The sequence below is a fragment of the Oryctolagus cuniculus genome, chromosome 6 (genome assembly GCF_051225735.1).
Source record: "Oryctolagus cuniculus isolate XC-2025 breed Fujian yellow rabbit chromosome 6, ASM5122573v1, whole genome shotgun sequence".
NCBI lineage: Eukaryota > Metazoa > Chordata > Mammalia > Lagomorpha > Leporidae > Oryctolagus > Oryctolagus cuniculus.
In genome coordinates this window covers 42,620,835-42,641,799 of record NC_142872.1, presented here as the reverse complement: position 1 = coordinate 42,641,799, position 20,965 = coordinate 42,620,835, and the positions used below count along the sequence as shown (strand labels likewise).

The following is a 20,965-nucleotide window of genomic DNA, read 5'->3' as shown; positions in this document are numbered from 1 at the left end:
GGTCCTCTGGGGATTCTTTCTCTTATATTTATTTATTTGAAAACCAGAGTGAGTGCTCTCATTTTCTGGTTTACTCAACAAATGTTCGCACTGGCTGGAGATGAACCAGGTCAAAGCTGGAAGCAGGACACTCAATCCAGGTCTCACACATGGGTGGCAAGAATCCAGTTACTTGAGCCATTATTCGCTGCTTCTCTGGTAGCACATTAATTAGCAGACAGCTGGGCTCTGGAGAAGAACTGGGACTCAAACCCAAGCACTCTGATATGAGATGTAGGTATCATATCTGCTAGGCCAAATGTATGCCTCACCCATGGGGATTCTTGATGAGTTTAAGAGTCTTCTTGGAGCCAGCATTGTGTCATAGCAGGTAATGCTACCACCTGTGATGCCAGCATCCCACATGGGTGCTGGTTCGTGTCCTGGCTGCTCCACTTCCAATCCAGCTCCATGCTAATGGCCTGGGAAAGGCAGTGGAAGATGGCCCAAGTGGTTGGGCCCCTACACCCATGTAGGAGACAGGATAAAGCTCCTGCTTCAGCCTGGTCCAGTACTGGCCATTGCAGCCATTTGGGGAGCAAACCAGTGGATGGAAGACCTCTCTCTCTGTCTCTCCCACGCTGTCTAGCTCTGAAGGGCCTTCCTTCCCATTGTTCATGAACATTTGGCTGATTTTACATCCAAGGAGTGCTGGGGCTGAGGGCACAGTGCTTTGCTGGCTGCTGTTGGAGACTGGTGGCATGGAGTCAAGTAGAACCAGAGGGTACCGTGCTATGATGCCAACTTCACTTGAGGACAGAATGCACAGGTTCAAATCCTGGTTTGTCACTTATCAGCAGTATAACCTTATACTCTGAGCTTTGGTTTCCTCATGAAGAAAATCAAGCAAGAGGGGCAGGCACCACTTGGGAAGCCTGCATCTGATATTGGAGTCCCTGGGTTTAAGTCCCTGCTCAGCTTCCTACTGCTGCACACCCTTGGAGGTAGTAGGTGATGGTTCAAGTATTTGGGTCTCTGCCACCCACATGGGGGGCCCAGAATGAGTTGTAGGCTCCTGACTTTGGCCTGGCCCAGCCCCAATTGATTTGGGCATTTGGGGAATGAACCAATGGACAGAAGATCTCTCTGCCTTTTATAGATAAATAAGCAAAATAAATTTTTAAAAAATGAAAAGAAAATGGAGGCAGAGAGCACCTATGTCATGGGGTCTCTTTGAGGATTGCACAGGATAAAGGAGCTAAGATGCCTAGCACAGCCTCTGGCACGGGACCAGCCTGGACCAGGATTCTGCAAAGAGGCTCAGAAGCAGGATCTGAAAGGGTGAGCAGCAGCTCCTTAATTTTCTTTGCTTCTCATTTTTGTCATTTGCAAAATGTGGCTATCAGGGCTGGCCTGCCTGCTTTTTAACAGTCAAATTCCAATGTGGACCTGGCTTAAGATGTTAAGGGACCAGCAAAGCCATGTTGATGGTGATGATGATGATGATGATAGAATGATGGCCAATACTGGGTGTTCTTTGGGGGGAAGTGTGAATCCTTCTCAGGCTCAGAAATGTCTCATCTCTAAAGGCAGAGGGAGCTGCAGATGGCGATGTTAATGGTTTCACAGACAAAAGCCACGATGTGCTCCATCAACTGCTGATATTAGCAGGGACAGACTTTGAAATCTATACCACTGTCACATTTCTGTTGGAAAAAGTAAAATAAGGGGGGGAGCATGTTTCTTACATGCACGTCTGCATATTATGACAACTGCCCTCATGTATTTCCATAGAAACAGAGTTAAGGGCTATTTAAACTATAAGCTCAGCTTTGTGTCCTGCCACTTCATTCCTTTTATGAGTCACTGAATGACCCTACAAATGGGCTGTTCCTTCAGGACTATAAACTAGGCAATTTATGGTGGGACTTCTTCCTTTTTGTTTTTCTCTTTCAGTAATGAGAGACAGATGCAGAAGAACTCTTAGTTTAAATAAACAGTTTACCAGACAGTCTAATCCTTGCCTAACCCAGTGAGATCCTGGAATCTGGGGGTCAGAAACACATCATCTCATAACAACGTCTCATGTGGATCCAGGAGAAGAAGTAAGGGTGCTGGTGCTCCCCACAATAGAGGTCCACTCTAGACCTCCTGGATCAGAAACTCCAGGTGGGGCTCAGCACACTGCAAGATTTTCAGAGGTCTCTCATTATCTGTCCAAGTTTGCCCTAAACTGCAGTCCTCTTTGCTCCCTAAGCTCTCTGTGGGGTTCATGGTTGCTCTCTAGATTGGTAATTCTTCCCCCATCTGCCTCCAGCCTTGGCCCTGGCCCTGACCTGACTTCTAGTCTCAATGGAACATTTCCTGTCTGATGTCTGCCTGACAGCACCAGCTAACTGCCTTCATCAAAATGGCACTCCTCAGGATTCATGCCTGGTCTCTCACCAGCTGTGAGGCACCCAGGCCCAGCACCCAGCATTCCTGTTTCCCTCCATCCCCAAGGCTAGGGTGGGTGACTCCTGGGTCAGGCTGCCCTCTATTTACAGCCCTTCCCTGGCACCTGACAGCCACTCTTGTCTAAGAGGAAATGAATTTGGGAGGCATGTGGAATTGTGACAGACAGTAGACTTTTTGGGCCACACAGATGGTGACTTTGAAGCTTAAGGCCCAAGGGGACAAGTGAGTCACTCAATATCTGACTCCAGTTTCTTTTACTATGAAAAGGGGATCCTTTCAATCTTGCATGCCTTGGTGAGGCCTGGTGTGGTTCAGAGGAGCAGTGCAATCAGCAGTCACTACTCCAGGTCGACACGATGACGCCCTCTGCATTGTCTCCTGGCAGCAGATGGCTCTGGTTTGCTCTCCAGCAAGACTTTAAGTCATCAGAGGGAGGCAGTCATGAAACTAGACATTATGGTGCTGTGGCGACCGTGCCCAAGTCTCTTCCCCTCTCTGTGTTTCCTTGTTTGGGAAGTGAAGAGGCAGGACTGACTCCACGTCTAAGGTCTCTGTGAACATTTCGGAACCTCTGGATCCCACCCGTGCCCCATGGCATCTGCTGCTCTGTGGCGTGCTCTCAAGCACACAGGGGGAAGGCTTGTAGACTCCCCAACAAAGCCCAGGGCCAATGGCACAGTTGGCTGATTCCAAGCCACCTCCCTCAGAACAGGAGGAGCTCCCTTACCAAGCAAGGGGGGCAGCCAGTTGACGTTAGCCTCACAGTGTGAGTCCAAGAATGTGATGACATCTCCAATTGCCACTGAGGCCCCCAACATCCGGGTCCTTATCAGCCCCTCCCGTTTCTTGGTTCGGAGAATCCTCACGCTAGGGAAAAGGGCCATGTAGTCTTCAAGTGGCTTCTTCAGGTGCTCTGTGAGGGAGACAGAAGAGGGGAGATGGGTAAGAATAGCTACTTAGTACTCACGCTTGTAGTCCCTCCTTCCTGTGCGCACCACACTCGACAGTGTGGGCAGCTTTCTAACCCACTGCTTCACTGGACCTTTCAGATAGGGTCAAGAAGGGCAGAGCTCATCACCTCGTGCTACAGACGGGGAAACTGAGGCTGGAGGAGGTGCAGCAGTAATGCCAGACCTGGAGCAGATAGGTCTCCTGTAGCAGGGTGTGGGCACCTGGGATTTATGCCTGGCTGGACTCATTTCTTCATTTTCTGGTTACAACACTTTGCTTTTGACTTGGGAAACTGCCCCTCCCCTTCTAAGCCCATCAGACTAGGGTAGGGGCTGACACTATAGCCTGGTTCCAAGGAGGCATGGCTTATGGCTCAGGCCAGACCAATCAGGGCATTCTATTCCCTTGGCCAGTGACTGGCTCTGGGATGGCCAAGTGACCCAAGGCATTCCAAACAGAATTCAGAGAATGTGTTCCAGAATAATTGAAAAGTGAAGCTCCTTCTTTTTGCTAGGTGGCTAAGTTGGTTATGGCCTTAAGCCTGCTGCTGTTTACATCTTTGGCAAAAAGTAGTGAGAGGTGGTGGGGGAATGTGCGGAGACTGAAATCAACAGGTGAAAACGGGAGTCATGAAATGGACAGACTGTCCTGGTGACACTGCATTTTCCGAGACCCTCCTGGCCTGCAGTACACCGGCCCCTAGATGCTTTTTCCGACCACGGTTTCCTCTTTGTTTGTTCTAATGTGGCTGGGTTTCTGCCACAGGCCTGGACATGTTGAGAAGAAATATCAAAGGTCATCTCTTTCTACTGAAAGTCCCAGGCTTAACCTTGGTGCTTCTTGATTTTAGTCAGTTAGGGTCCTGTATGAAAACTCTAGGATGGCTACAAGCAGACTTATAGTTTAGGGTGGGCTTTGTGGCTCAGAAGGTTAAGGTGATGCTGATCTGAGTTCCAGCTACTCTGTTTCTGATCCAGCTTCCTGCTAATGCACCTGGGAAGGTAGTAGATGATGGTCTAAGTACTTGGGACATTGCCACCCACATGGGCGACTGGATGAAATTTCGGGTTCCTGGCTTCAGCCGGTCCTAGCTCAGCCTATTGAGGGCATTTGGGAGCGTATCAGTGCACAAACAATCTCTCTGTCATTCTGCTTTTCAAATAAATAAGTGCATCTTTTTAAATACACACACACAAACACACACACATATAGCCTATATCATACTTAATGATGGCTGAATACTTTCCTCCTATGATCAGGAAGAAGACTGTGGGTACTAATAACTCTCATTTACCATCATACTAGAATTCCTAGCTGGTGCAACTGAGTAACAAAAAAAAATCAGAAATAAAAAGCATAAGTATTTGATAGCAAAAGGTGACCATGTCTGAACTGTAGATGACATTATCGTTTACATAGAAAACCCTAAAAAAAGCTAGAAAATCTATAAAGAAACTAGAACAAACAGACAAACTTAGCAAGGTTTCAGGATTAAGATCAATACTGAAAAAATAAATTGTATTTCTATGTACCAGAAAATAAGGAACTAGAAAACAACTGACAATTAAAAAAATTTACAATTTCAAGAAAGTAAAATGTGTACTCAGAAGATACACAATATTGTCAAAAAGGGAGTGCAGTGGAGGATGGCCCAAGTGCTTGGGCCCTGCACCCCAAGGGAGACCAGGAGAAGCACCTGGCTCCTGCCATCGGATCAGCGTGATGCGCCAGCCACAGTGCGCTGGCCGCGGCAGCCATTGGAGGGTGAACCAACGGCAAAGGAAGACCTTTCTCTCTGTCTCTCTCTCTCACTGTCCACTCTGCCTGTCAAAAAAAAAAAAAGAAACTAAAGACCAACATAAATGGAAAGATCTTGCTTGTTCATGGATCAGATATTAAGGTGGCAATTCACACCCTCCCACCAAATTGATATACAGATTGAATTCTATAAAAAACATGGTTGACTTCCTTGCAGAGATGGGCAACTGACAAGCTGATCCTAAAAACATATAACAAAATGCAAAGGATTAAGAAAAGCCAAAACAATCTTACAGAAAAACAAAAGTTAACAGACTCAAATATCTTGATTTAAACTTACAACAAAGATAAAGTAATTAACACAGTGTGATCTCGGCATAAGAACAGGCATACAGATCAATGGGATAAAATGAGAGTCCAGAAATAAACACTCATATTTACTAACAATTGATTTTCAACAAGGGCCTAAGACCATTCAGTGGGAAGAATTATGTTTTCAATAAATGATGCTAGTACAGTTATATTTCTACATGGAAAAGCATAAAGTTGGATCCTTTCTTTATCTCATACACAATTAACTCAGGATAGATGTATACACAAGAGTCAAAACTATAAAACTCTTAGAAAAAACATAGGTATAAATTTTTGTGGTCTTGGAATAGGAAATAGTTTATTAAAACATATGCAAAAAAGAAAAGATAAACATGGATACTGCAAATATTCAAAACTTATCCATCAAACGACATGATTAAGAAAGTAAACAATCCACAGAATGGAAGAAAATATTTGCAAACTATGTATACTGTAAGGGACACTTGTATTTAGAATATATAAAGAATTACTACAAGTCAATAATAAAAAGAAACAGATTTTTAAAAGTGGGCAAAATACTTTGAAATACAGCTTGGTGGTTCCTCAGAAAGTTAAACACAAATTCAGCATATGACTCAACAATTCCGTTCCTAAATATATATCCCAAAGAACTGAAAACAGCTATTCAGAGAACTAGTTACACACGAATGCTCACAGGAATACTATTCACAATTGCTGAAATGCAGAAATAACCCAAATTCCCATCACCTGATGGACGGATAAACAAAGACAGCTTATTTCTCAATCACAAAAAAGAACAAAGTACTGACATGTGCTACAACATGGATGAGCCTCAGAAATATTATGCTCAGTATAAGAAGAAACACAAAAAAGGTCTCATGTTGAGTGATTTCATTTTTATGAAATTCCAAATAGGTAAATCCTCAGAAAGGCAAATGAATTCATGGTTACCAGGGGCTGAGGTTGGGAGAATGGGGAGTGACTGCTTAGGGTATATGGTGTTTCCTTATGGAGTGATGAAAATATTTTGGAACCAGACAGAGTACTTGCATACTTTAAGGCAGCTGATTTAATACTGTGAATATTTTCCCTCAATTTAAAATGAGCACACAGGATGTGAATAGATACACAAATAGCCAATAACCACATGAAAGGTTGCCTGACAACATGAGTCATTAGAAACATGCAAATGAAAACCAAAATGAAATACTACTGCACACCCATGACGGTGCCTACAGTAAAAAGTCAGATAATAAAAAGCGTTGATTAAGGATGTAGAGAAATCAGAACCCTATGTACTGCTGAAGGAAATACAAAGTGACATACACACTCTGGAAAAAATCCAGCAATTCCTCATACTATAAAACAGAGTCACTGTATGATCTAGCAATTCTACTCTACATATATGTAAGAGAAATGAAAACATACACCCACACACAATTTTGTACACTAATGTTAGTAGTAGCAATAGTTACAAAAGCCCCAAACAGGGAATATCCAAATGTCCACTCACTGATGAACGAATAAACAAAATGTGGTATATCCATACACTATGCAGCAATAAAAAAGAGTGAGCTACTGGAACACTACAGATGAAAATCAAAAATACTATGCCAGGTTAAAAATGCCAGACATACAAGATTAGACGTTACATGATTCTATTTATATGACATTTCCAGAAAGCAAATTAAACAGACAGAAAGGAAATCAATGGCTACATGGACCTGGACAGGGAGAGGAGCCTGACTGCAAAGGGGCACTAGGGAGCTTTGTGGACAGATGGCCAGGTTCTGAAGCTGGATTATGATACAGTTTCACAACCGTTTATATTTACATTAAAACACACTGAGCTTCAGACTAAAAATGGATGATTTTTATGTAAATTGCACCTTAATAAAGCCATTAAGTTCTAAAAACAACTCAGTGTATTTCATAGTAAAAAAGAAATTGTAAATCCAAATAAAAAATACCACACAGAATAGCCTCATTTATATACAAATACAAATAAATGGAGTTAGAGACTAGAAGCCTCCGTATTGTTAACAACCAATTCTTGTTCAAATTATTCTGCAGATTCAATACAGTCCCAACAAAATCACAGCAGACTGAAGCTGACAACTTGCTATTAAAATTTACATGGAAATGCAAATTCCCTGAACAGTTAAAAGAATTCCATAAAAGAGGAACAAAGTTGAAGGACTTACATTTATTTCAAAACATATTAAGGCACTAAAACAGTCAAAACAGTGTGGTACTGCCCACATCCTCACAGAGGTCAATAGAACAGAACAGAGGTCAGAGAACCACAAAGATGAGGGACTTCAGAAAGTCTGTGGAAATGGAATTATAAGTAAGTTTATTTAAAGTTTTGTTTATTTATTTATTTGAAAGGCAGAGAGAGACAGTAAGAGAGAGGGCGAGAGAGAGTGAGCTCACATTGAATGGTTTGCTTCCCAAATGCTCACACAGCTGGGACTGGGCCAGGCCAAAGTCAGAAGCCAGGAACTCAACTCAGGTCTCCCATGTGGTTGACAGGAACCCAGTTAACTGAGCCATTACCTGCTGCCTCGTAGGGTGTACATTAGCAGGAAGCTGGAATCAGAATCAAAGCTGGGACTCAAATCCAGACACTCTGGTATGGGATATGGGTGTCCCAGTGGTGGCTATACCACTGCTATACCAAATGCCTGCCCCAAGTCAAGTTTATTTTAGTGTCCCCCCCCAAATTAAAATCCATGCATTAAAATATACATTTTTTTTAGAGAGAGAGAGAGAGGTTTTTTGTTTTTTTTTTTTTTTTTGGACAGGCAGAGTTAGTGAGAGAGAGACACAGAGAGAGTTATAGACAGTGAGAGAGAGACAGAGAAAAAGGTCTTCCTTCCATTGGTTCACTCCCCTAATGGCTGCTATGGCCAGCACTGTGCCGGTGCTTCCTCCAGGTCTCCCATGCAGGTGCAGGGACCCAAGCACTTGGGCCATCCTCCACTGCCCTCCCGGGCCACAGCAGAGAGCTGGACTAGAAGAGGAGCAACCGGGACTAGTACCTGGCGCCCCAACCGAGACTAGAACCTGGGGTGCCGGCCCGCAGGCGGAGGATTAGCCAAGTGAGCCATGGTGCCGGCCATTTTAATGAACTTTTTGAATACCCCTATATGCATGGACTTCTGAAGATTTTTGCACTGGGGCAGGCATTGTGGTATAGCAGGTTAAGCTTATGCTTGGGACTCCTGCATCCCATACCAGACTAACAGTTTGAGACCTGGCTACTCTGCTGCCCATTCAGCTTCCTGCTAATGTTCCTGGGAAGGCAGTAAATGATGACCAAAGTACTTGGGTCCCTGGGTTTCTGATACTCACATGGGAGACCTGAATGGAATTCCAGGCTCCTGGCTTCAGCCTGGCCCAGCCCTTGCCATTGCTGGCACTTGGGAGTGGGCCAGTGAATGGAAGCTCTCCCTCTTATACCCCACTCATCTCTCCTTTTTTCTCTCTGTCACTGTCTTTCCAATAAATAAATAAATCTTAAAGTTTTTTTGTACCAAATAAAGTTATCTTTTTAATTCCATTGTTTGAACTTTTTGAAGTACCCTTGTATATTGTCAAATAGTTTTTAAACAAGGTACCAAGGCAATGCAATGAGGATATTAAAAAGTTTTCAACAACTTGGGCTGGAACAATTGGATAAACACATGAAAATGGTGAGCCTCAACCCCTGCTTCATTGTCATACACAAAAAGTAATTTTGGGGCCAGTACTGTGGTACAGTAGGTTAATCCTCCACCTGCAGTGCCGGCATCCCATATGGGAACCAGTTTGAGTCCCAGCTGCTCCACTTCCGATCCAGCTCCCCGCTAAAGCAGAAGAAGATGGCCCAAGTGCTTGGGCCCCTGCACCCGCTTGGGAGACCAGGAAAAAGCTCCTGGCTCCTGGCTTCAGATTGGCTCAACTCTGGCCATTGCAGCCATTTGGGGAATGAACCAGTGGATGAAAGACCTTTCTTTCTCTCTCTGCCTCTCACTGTCTATAACTCTGCCTCTCAGATAAATAAATAAAATCTTTAAAAAAACTTTTAAGTGGAACACTGACTGAAGCATCAAAATTTATGGTTCCTGAGGAAAACCTAGAATATCTTTGTGAACTTGGGGTAGGAAGAGATTTCCTAGGCTATAAAAAACACTAACCTATAAAGGAAAAAAAAAAATGGTTGAACTGATTTAAATTAAGAACTTCATTCTCCAACACTTGCCCATTAAAAGACACTAGCAAACAAATATCAAAGCAGGCCAGTCTGGGAGAAAACATTTGCAATACACATGTCTGACAAAGAAATTGCATTGAGAATATATAAAAAATTCCAAAAGTCCTAATAAAAAGAGAACTATAAAAAATGGGCCAAAAACTGAAAAAGATGTTTCCCAAAAGGATAACCAAAGGGCCGACATGCATATGAAAAGATACTCAAATCATATGTTGTTAAGAAAATGCAAAGTAAAAGCCTGTGATGCCACTCACTGCATATTTGCCTTAATGGCTAAAATTAAACATGGAAACAATATCAAGTAATGGAGGAGAGGTGGACTGCTTGAGTATAAAGTGACATAACCCCTTTGGAAAGCTATTTGAGTGTTCCTTATAAAGCTAAGTGTATTTATATAATTAACTTGTGCCTAGCAACTCCATACCCAGATATTCACTCCAGAGACATAAAAACCTATACCCACAAAAAGAATGAGTAGTGTTATTCCTAACAGCCCCAAACCAGAAACCATCTAGATATCCATCAACAAATGAGTGACTAAAATAGTAGCAGTATGGCACACCACAGATCACTGCTCAGTGAAACCAATAAACTACTGATATATCCAATCACATGCATGAGATTTTTTTTTTTCAAGTTTTGAGGTGATTTATTAGTAACATTATCAAGGAAACAGCTGGCAAATACATCTACTGTGAAGTCATCAAAATCATTTTTAAATATTTTCCTTACAATTTATGACAAAGTCCATATGATAAATTGGAATTATAATTATACAATTGTGAGATAACTTCTGAAAACAATTGAGACCTGAAAAAAGTGTAGAGAATTGCTTTTTTTTAAACACTTTTATTTAATCAATACACAGTTATTCTTAAGTGTTGAAATTTAACTGAAATGTGATCCTTGTTAAACATAAGAGTGGGGATAAGAGAGGGAAGAGATGTATAATTTGGGACATGCTCAAGCTGACTTGCCCCAAATGGTAGAGTTAGAAACATACCAGGGGACTCCAATTTAATCCCATCAAGGTGGCATGTACCAATGCCATCTCACTAGTCCAAGTGATCAATTTCAGTTCACAATTGATCATAATGAAAGGACTAAGAGTCAAAGGGAGCACATAAACAAGTCTAGTACCTGCTAATACTAACCGATAGGATAAATAAAGGGGAGAGTGATCCAACATGGGAAGCGAGATACTCAGCAGACTCATAGAATGGCGGATGTCCTAAACAGCACTCTAGCCTCAGAATCAGCCCTAAAGGCATTCCGATCTGGCTGAAAAGCCCATGAGAGTATTTAGGCATGGAAAGCCAAGACACTCTGGCAAAAAAAAAAAAACCAAAAAACCAAAAAAACAAAAAAAAAACACCTAAATGAAAATCTCTGTGAGTGAGATCCCAGTGGAAAGAACAGGTCTTCAAAGAAGGAGGTACCTTTCTCTGAAGGGAGGAGAGAACCTCCACTTTGACTACCACCTTGTCTAAACAAGATAAGAGTCGGAGAACTCAAGGGGCTTCCATAGCCTTGGAAACTCATGACTGGTGCATAGGGAGATTACTGATGCCATAAACAGGAGTGTCAATTTGTAAAGTCAACAACAGGAGTCACTGTGCACTTACTCCTCATGTAGGATCTCTGTCCTTAATGTGCTGTACATTGAGGCTTAATGCTATAACGAGTACTCAAACAGTATATTTCACTTTGTGTTTCTATGGGGGTGCAAGCTGTTGAAATCTTTACTTAATGTATACTAAACTGATCTTCTGTTAAAAAAAAAAGAAGAAATTAGCAATTCCCAACTTGACTCTCGCTGGGATTAAACATGATAATAGGTCTGATCTGATTTCATCATCATTTAAAAAATCATCTATTATTTTTCACTTTATGTTTCTGTGTGGGAGCAAACTGTTGAAATCTTTACTTAATGTATGCTAAACTGATCTTCTGTATATAAAGAGAATCGAAAATGAATCTTGATGTGAATGGAAGGGGAGAGGGAATGGGAAAGGGGAGGGTTGCGGGTGGGAGGGACGTTATGGGGGGGAAGCCATTGTAATCCATAAGCCGTACTTTGGAAATCTATATTGATTAAATAAAAGTTTTTTTTTAACTTTTATTTAATGAATATAAATTTCCAAAGTACGGTTTATGGATTACATTGGCTCCCCCCACCATGACTTCCCTCCCACCCCCAACCCTCCCCTTTCCCGCTCTTTCTCCCCTTCCATTCTTATCAAGATTTTCAATTTTCTTTATATACAGAAGATCAGTTTAGTATACATTAAGTAAAGATTTCAACAGTTTGCACCCCCATAGAAACACAAAGTGAAATATACTGTTTGAGTACTCGTTATAGCATTAAATCTCAATGTACAGCACATTAAGGACAGAGATCCTACATGAGGAGTAAGTGCACAGTGACTCCTGTTGTTGACTTTACAAATTGACACTCCTGTTTATGGCATCAGTAATCTCCCTATGCTCCAGTCATGAGTTTCCAAGGCTATGGAAGCCTTTTGAGTTCAACATGCATGAGATTAAAAATGATGTAGAAGCAAAGAAGCCAGACACAAAAAATAACACTGTATATAATTACACTCATTTGAGTTTTGTCAACAGCCAAACTAATCTATGAAGACAGAATCAACAAGGCAATCTGTAGCTGGGCTTGACTTGGGACTGGCTTCCTAGGTATAGACATTTGTTAGACCCCATGGCATCATATGCCTAAGATCTCTGTGCATATTGTTACTGTTTGTAACTTTTACCTCAATTCTGAAAAGCTGCTCAAAACACACCTTCATTTTCTGCAGGTGAAGCTGGAGGGCTGTGGAAATGTCACCAACTGGGAATCAGGAGAACTGGGCTGTGCGCCCGTCTCCAGCACAGTAAGTCCTTCCCTGACCTCCTCTGGGTCTCAGTGTTGTCTCTGAGTCAGAGTTTTGGACCAGATGGTCTCCAAGGGCTCTGGGCCCAGGTAGCACAGGACCAGAGCTACTGGGCTCACTGCCCTGCCAATCTCCTGGTGTGATCACCTCCCCTCCCCCCAAATCCTACACTGAATTCTCTCCATCAGGGGTTAGAGCTGGAAGGGTCCCCCACGCTGCCCCCAACACACACTTCTAGAAGTGCCTCCAAGTTACCTGGCTGCATCCCAGGCAGTTGTGATGTGCTGATCTAGGGTAGCATCTGACTCCTCCTCTTCCTCCTCCTCCTTCTTCTTAAAGATTTACTTCATTTATTTGAAAGGTAGAATCACAGAGAGGGAGAGGCAAAGAGAGAGCCTTCCGTCTGCTGGTTCACTCTCCAAATGTCTGCAATTGCCAGACCGACGCTTCCTTTGGGTCTCCTATGCAGGTGCAGAGGCCCAGGCACTTGGGCCATCTTCCCACTGCCATCCCAGGCACACTAGCAGGGAGCTGGATTGGAAGCAGAGCAGCCAAGACCATGAACTGGTGCCCATACGGGATGCCAGCGCCACAGGCGGCAGCTTAACCCACTACTCCACAGCACTGGCCCCAGCATCTGACTTCTTGACTTGACCCATGGGGAATTCTGGTGCCCAGCCAGGCCTGGAAATCACTACAATAGTTCAGCCTTGTTATTCTACAGACAGAAAGCTGAGGCCCAGAGAGGGCAAGGTCCCATCTCCGGCAAATACATAATAGCAGGGCTGCTTCAACCTTCGATTTTCCTAGCCCTGTATAAAAATGATTCACTTTCACTGGCAAGGCTCAATATGGTCTGCAAAGCAGCCTCACGGATTTCATCTACTCTGCATTTCACATCACCGTTTCACAGCTGAGAAAACTGGGGTTCCGAGGACCTAAGAAACCTGCCCGAGGCCACACAGCCAGCAAGTCGCTGGCTTCTCGGTAGAAAGCTGATGTTTTGCCCTTCCTCACTGTGGTTCCCTACTCTAGCATTCCTATACTGCTGTCACGATTTTTCCCACATCTGCCTAATTCATCATAATTTACTTACAGGTTTTTTAAAGTCAATTCATTTTTTAAATTAATTTTTATTAGCTTTATTTTAAAAGGAAACTATAAACACCATCATGGAAAAATTAGTACCATTTATAATAAAAGGCTAATAAAAATTCTAACAAATAAAACACTGTTCTGATAGTTTCACCAGATGACTCCTGCCTTGTCACAGTGAATGCTCTCTCTCTCTCTCTCTCTCTCTCTCTCTGAAACCAATGAAGACTCTCCCTTTGAGATCATCAGGAAAAATGAAAGAGAACTGGGAAGAAAAATCTTTCTCTCTCCCCATGATGCAATGGGGCTTAATGCAAAGCAGCTGAGCCACGTGAAATCATCTTAGGTACCACCTCCAGTCACTTCCAGATTGGGGAGGGGGCACTGAGGAGAACAGTGTGCTGGCTGCTTTGATTTGTGTCTGGATGATTTGTGTCCTCTGTGAGACGCAGTGTTTCCTGTTGTACAAGGCTGTACCTTGTGGGTGGGAGCGATGAAAACACGCAGACAAGCTCTGCATACATATAGTGGGGGGCCAGGAGGCCTCGAGATGCTCCAGGCTCCTTGTTGTACACAAAGATTAATATGACTTCCCTCGCCCTCTCTCACTTCTTTTTGGAACAGTGACTCTGTAGAGGCAGAAATCAATTTGCCCTAATTGAGGGACTAAATCTTCCCCAAAGAGACTTTCTTGGACAATGAGACAAAGTAGCAAGGGGCTCCAACATGCTACTGTTGGGGTAGGAGCTCAGTCTTTAGGAAAAGAAAAAAAAAATCCATAGTCATTGTCTGGCCACGGCTTCTTCTCGGCTGGGTTCAACCGGGATGTCATTAAAACAAGACAGAACTAATCTCCTACACCACACACCACTACTCCCATCAGAGGAGGAGCACGGCCCCTCCTGCTTTAATCACTGAGGGCCCGCTCCGGCACGGCCCTGTCACTAAATCACTGAACGCAGATGGCCACAGTCATTACATATCGGCCAATTAAGGCCTTTTGACAGCTTGTGGTAAAGTCGGAGCAATTACTTAGGGGCAATTACGCTCCTCGTATCCTTATTAGGGAGTGCGTTTACACAAAATCAGGACTGCTGCCTTATTTCACCTCCCTGTCTTCTTGGATGACTGTTCTGTCAAGTCACAGGGTTTTAGAGCTGGAAGGGACTTTCAGTGACGATGATAATGGTTATGATGATGACAATTATGGGACAATTACTGAATCCCTGCACGTGCACAGAGCTCCGGACTTCATGGGCATCACCTCTGACACCTACAACAACGTGATGAACTGGGCTTTGTGGCCCCATTTTATGAAGGATACCAAGGCTCAAAATGGGCACGTGTCCTGCCTGAAGAATACAGTTCATAAGCAGGGAAGCCAAGGTCATCTTGCCTGACCTTGAAAGAGCAGGCTCTTCCTACTCCATCAAACCCATCTCTGCCTCACTTCATTCAGTTGCTCCCTCTACCTAGCTAGGAGCCAGGAGGACCGGAGAAGTTAAATGTCTTACCTAGACTCATACAATGAGTCTGAACAGGGCTGGAATGCAGGTTAGGGTGTTTTCCAGTCCAGGATTTCCCCCAGCTTCATAACCCCAGGGCAGGGATGGTAAACTGGTTTCATGGAAGTGCTCATGCTGATGCGTTTGTAATAGATACCTAAAGCAGCATTAAGAAAGAGTCTGACGCTCCACCCTGCCTGGCTCAGCATGAAAGTGCAGGGACGAAGCAGAGACATCTGCCCTGCTGCAGCAGAGTGGCAGCAGCCCAAATGGCACACACTCATCATCCTTACTCTAGGGGTTTCTCTGACTGGAAGACAATACAGAGCTGCTTTTGCCCGTATTTCTCCTAATTTAATGATGAGTTAGAGCAAGAGACTGGTTGTGCAGGTGGAGATCCCCCAGTGCTGCAAGGCTTTACACAGGTGTTTGATGAACACTGAGTAGAGAGGCCACAGACAGACCCTGTAGTACAGGTACCTGGAGCCCAACCACATCCCACAGCATGGGCTCTCCCTGTGTGTGCCTGCCTGCCCTGCACCTGCCAGCACCTGCTCCTCTGCCTGGGGCCTCTCTGGGCACATGTGTGGGGTCTCAGCCAGTGACTACAGGGTTGGTGGAGAACTGTGACAGCTTCCCTGCCTCTCGGGCGGGCTTACCCTGAGCACAGTCTCTACACTGGCTCCTAGCATTCTCCCCGAGATCAGGTGTAGCTACCCCTGGAGGCACCTGCTACCGGCTCTCTCATGGCTGCCTCTCCTTTCCAGCTTCACTTTCCCAGTCTCTTGCTGGTGTCTCTGAAACTTCCTTCCAAGTGGATTATTTGCATTCACATCCTCATTGCAGCATATGCTTCAGGGAACCTGAACTTAGATTCCAAGGGGGCAGATCTGACTTGAAAGACTTCCACAGCTGGGTCTGTGATTCCAGAAAGCTCTCAGGGACTACTTCAGTGCAGCCTCACACAACCCTTGGTCATCCAGCTTCTGGAAATCACAGCTGCCACTTGTTGAGTGCTCAACACTTACTGGGGGCTTCACATCTATTTGCTCACCAAATCCTCAAAGATCACACTGTTTATGGGTAAGGAAACAGAAGGTACACAGGGCATAAGGAGCTTTCCTGAGGTCCACAGACTTAGTGAGAGGCAAGTGTTGGATTAAATTCCAGGCAATCTGGCCCCAGAGTCTGTAGTTTTCTTTGTTAAACTTGAATCATTTCAAGTTTGGAAACAAAGTAGAGTAGAATGCGTCCCTGGGGACCCACCACTCAGCTTGAGAAAGAGTTGATTAGTGGTCACTCCTGTTTGGTCCCTGCCTCTCTGCCCAGTGAACAGTCCAGGCCAGGGGACTCTGTACTTGTAAGCACCAGGTTGTGGGAGGAAAACAGGCAAGGGGTTTTCCAGGGAAGATGTTACAATTCCAGTCTGCCTAGCTCTGGCAGTTTCAAAAAAGAAAAGGAAAGTGCATCTCATTGCCCTTCCAGCACCTGCTTACAACCTTCAGTGGGTGCCCATGGCTCCTGGAAGAAGCCCAGTACCTGACCAGGGGTGACAAGGATGTCACCAGCCCCAACTTGGCCCCTCCCTTCCTGACTGCTCCTCCCCTAATCTTTTAGGTATTCAAAGGTCCCACATTGTCCCTGTTGACCATGGGAGTCTCTGTTCATGCTGGCCCTGCTGCCTGGCTTATCTAATACTCCAAGTCCCTCACACATCTCTCCCGTGTTAACAGTTTTGCTCATGTATTAGATATCAGCTCAAACTTCAACTCCTCACAAAAGATGCCCTTGGCTGTAGCAGGTCCCCAGGTCGCAAAGCCCAGAAGCTCATCCCTTCACAGGCATGGATCACTATTGCCCTAATTGTGAATTTCTCACTAAGCACTGAGCTCTACGTGCACGCTCTGCTTACCTGCCTGTCCCTTGTGAATCTCTGCTCTCCCACTGTTTCCTTGGATTCTAACACTAGGTCCAAGTTCCTCAACCTCATTTCAAGATCAGAGAAGTCAAATCCACAACACATCTCTTGTCCAAGGTTACACAGCCCTCAATCTAAGTTTGTTTTGTTTGGGACGCAAATCCAGTTTGGTTTGTTTGGAACTCTTCACCGCTCTGTGTAATCAAATTAATTCCCAGGTGGAATGTATTAGAGCATGATCTCTGATGCCACTGTACCTTGCAGAAACACCTGCGGAGGAGCACCAAGAACAGTGAAGTCTTTTGTGTCCCATGCTGTGGCACAGCGCAGAGGATCTGGGGGACAGCCCCATACAGAGGCCCAGGACAGAAGTGAAGGGAAAGGAGGAGGAGGCGGTTAGGGAGCAGATCACAAACCAGACAGACCAGCAACATCCCTGGAGTTGGTTCCTGCCCTCAGAGGTGTCACTAATAACATAGAGGCTGCTCTAGGCACTTGGGGGCTAGCTTTTGGAGACCTGTCAGTGCTCTGGGTCTTGTCACAACTGAGCTCTACTGGGATCCTGGTTATTAAAGTGTCATAGCTCATCCGTTATATGCAATGATTTATTCACTTGTAAGCCTAAGACAGTATATTCTAAAACCCTGGTAATTTAAGTGAGAAGGACTCTTCTTTCGGAGATGTGCATGGCAGTCAAAACAGGACATCACCCTCTGTCCTGTTCTGAAACTCACGTGTTTCTGGCCAAAGTGAAAAATCTGAGATAAGATTCTCACCTTTGTATTACGATGATCACTGTCTTTGTCATGACTTTGCAAACGCTTACTGTATGCATAGGCCACGTGTCATGCGCTGTGACATACGCTGTCACATTTCATTCATTCATTGGCAGTATTAACACTCCATCTTAGACAAAGGGAAACTGAGGCTCAGAAAAGTTCTATGGTATCTATGTTCAGAGAGCTGGTATCGTATCTGGTGTCTGCAACTCCAAAGCTGGAGTTATTAACCAATCACCTAGACCAGTACTAGATGTCCCTGGTCCTTCCATTCTGCCTGGCAGGTACAACTTTCCAACCCCACAACCCTCTGGGATGTCCAGGAATTTCATTTGCTTGAAAAATTTACAGACATGTAAATCTAAATAGCAGGGAAATTAAGAAGAGAAGTTGAGAAAGAAAGCTATATGACTACACCAGGACAGGTTTTGGCAGGTGAAATGCATGGGTATTAAGGCATTGGTTAACTGTCTACAAAAGGCAAACAGATCAGTCCTTCAGGAAAGACACCTTTTCTCTGCCTTCAAGCCCCAAGAGGATTTGCAGAGAATGGAAGAAACAAAAGGACCTCAGAGTTCAGCCAGAAGACCTGCTTCCTTCTCCTTCGACCTGAATCTGTTCGTGATTCAATCTAAGGCATAATGAAAACTTTGGCCGTGTGGCTGTGGAAAACCAGTTGTTTTCTTTTGTCCTCTTCCCTTCCTCCTCTATTTATTGATAGCACTTTCATTTAGATACAATTCTCATAAGTCAGCCATCTAAAGGGTACAGTTCAATGTCAACCAGCCACTTCCTGCGCTGCTGAAAGTAGTGAGCCAACTGTCCCTCAGCGAAGCCATGTCTGCCAGAATTCTATTCAATCTAATCAAGAAAGCATTTACTGAGCTCCTGCTGTGTGTCAGGAACTATGCTGGGTACATTCCTTTCTGCTGATCTAACACAGCAGCTTGCAAAGCAGCAACAGCATCCGGGAACTCACTACAAACGCCAGTCCTTGGGTTTCCACCTGGACTTCCTCAATCAGATGGTAGGTCCATGGCCCTAGAGTCTAATAAGTCCTCCAAGCAATTCTTATGCTTGCAAAAGAGAACCACTGATGCAACATAATATAGGTGAGCTCAGAGAAACAGACCCAAAGTCATCTGGATCACATGAGGACCTCTAAATGATGAAAAAGAGAATCCTATAGTCCCTTCTGGAATAATGGAAAATGCAAGTTCTTTGAAGAAGGCAAGACAACTTGATTATTTGCTGACTCTCTACCCCAGAAAATATGTGAGGGGGTCGGGTATCTTCCCACCTTCCTGTCTTTCAGCAACCCCCCCCCCCCAATTCTCTGTGGTACCCTTCTGGCCTGGCTGTCCCCTCCTTTCCCCTCTCTCTATTCTTCCTCTCACCTACAAGTGAGGAAAGATCTGAGAAATGAATGTACCACTTGACAGGGCTAACAGCAAGGGTTCTTCAACCTCAGTCCTAAAAATCTCTTGGGGAACTAATTTTCATGCAGATGCCCAGCAAGTCTCACATTCTACATGTCTGGGAACCATGGCTTTTAAGCCTTTTGAGTATGATCCATGCAAAGAAATATATTTCATTTCATCACCTGGGACACTCATTCATAAGCATACACACTCACATATAGCACAAGGTGCAACACACTGGGATATAGAAATATTTTTCTATTCTCTGCTCTTGTATTTCATTCTTATTAAAAACCTGGGCATGATGACCTCATAGGCAGATTTCATTACCTTCCAGGGGGTCTACTCCTACAATCCAAAAAGTCTGGAACCTACAGCATTAAAAGATGCTCCACTTGATCCTGAGATGCTTGGTCCTCTGTCAGGCCCCAGACCCGAGGCCAGTGCTATTATTACTGGGCTTCTGAGAATGCTTAGAATTGTGCACAGAGTCCAGTTCTATCAACAAGATCATCACAGCATTGCTTATCTCAATAGGATATTCTGAGACTCATTGTGTTGATTTCTGTTCTCTGGAATACCAATGAGGAAAGACAGTCACTACTACAAAGTGGCCCATTTCCTCATGCCAGAGACTCCAGGGAGCATATTTTTAGGTGTATTTTCTATCACGTAAGAGCTGCCAGGAAAATGTGCATTTCAGAGTTCTTGGTGTCTATGGGCCTGTTGTCTCAGCAACTCTTTGTCAAAGGTCAACATAATGCCAACACCTAGCTGACTCACTAGATTTTATTTTCACTGTATTTGACAGGGAGAGAGACAGAGCACATGCTTCCATCCACTGGTTCACTCCTCAAATGCCTGCAACAGACCAGATTAGGGCAGGTTTTCAATCCAAGTCTCCTACATGGGTGGCAGGAACCCAAGTAACTGAGCCACCATGTGCTGCCTCCAAGGATGTGCATTATTGGGAAGCTGGGATCTGGACCTGGGCTGGGACTTGAATCCAGGCACTCTGATACAAGATGCAGGTGTCCCAAGTGGTTTCTTAACCGCTCTGCTAAATGCCTGCCCCTAAATCAAACTCAGATTTTTCTACCCTCTGCAACTCAATGTATCTTTATGTAACAGCTGTTCTGTATGGCATCCTTTAATATTTTAATACCAAATTCACAAATAATGGGGCCAGCACTGTGGCGTAGCAAGTAAAGCCACTGCCTGCAGTGCCAGAATCCCACATGCATGCTGGTTCAGGCCCCGGATGTTCCATTTCTCTGATGTTCCATTTTCTCTGGGAAAGTAGTAGAAGATGGCCCAAGTCCTTGGGGCCCCTGTACCCATGTAGAAGACATGGAAGAAGCTCCAGGCTCCTGGCTTTGGAATGGTCTGGCTCTGGCTTTTGTGGTCATTTAGGGAGTGAACCAGCAGACAGAAGACCTCTCTCTCTCTCTCTCTGACTCTGCCTCTCTGTAACTGCCTTTCAAATAAATAAATCTTTAAAAAAAATTCACAAATAAGAAAACCTGCTTTACACCCATTTTCTTTCTTTCTTTCTTTTTTTTTTTTTTTTTGACAGGCAGAGTGGACAGTGAGAGAGAGAGACAGAGAGAAAGGTCT

At 44.3% G+C, this 20,965-nt stretch overlaps 1 protein-coding gene across 5 annotated transcripts in view; it reads right to left on the bottom strand.

The window, feature by feature from the left end:
* Positions 1-20,965, bottom strand: part of GALNT10 (polypeptide N-acetylgalactosaminyltransferase 10) — a 255,265-nt gene that overhangs the window by 48,015 nt on the left and 186,285 nt on the right. For all 5 annotated transcript variants that reach the window (XM_002710328.6, XM_089336137.1, XM_089336139.1 and 2 more), the window contains one exon: positions 3,164-3,349. In XM_002710328.6, coding sequence (XP_002710374.2) covers positions 3,164-3,349 — 186 coding nt within the window. The remainder of the gene's footprint in view (positions 1-3,163; positions 3,350-20,965) is intronic.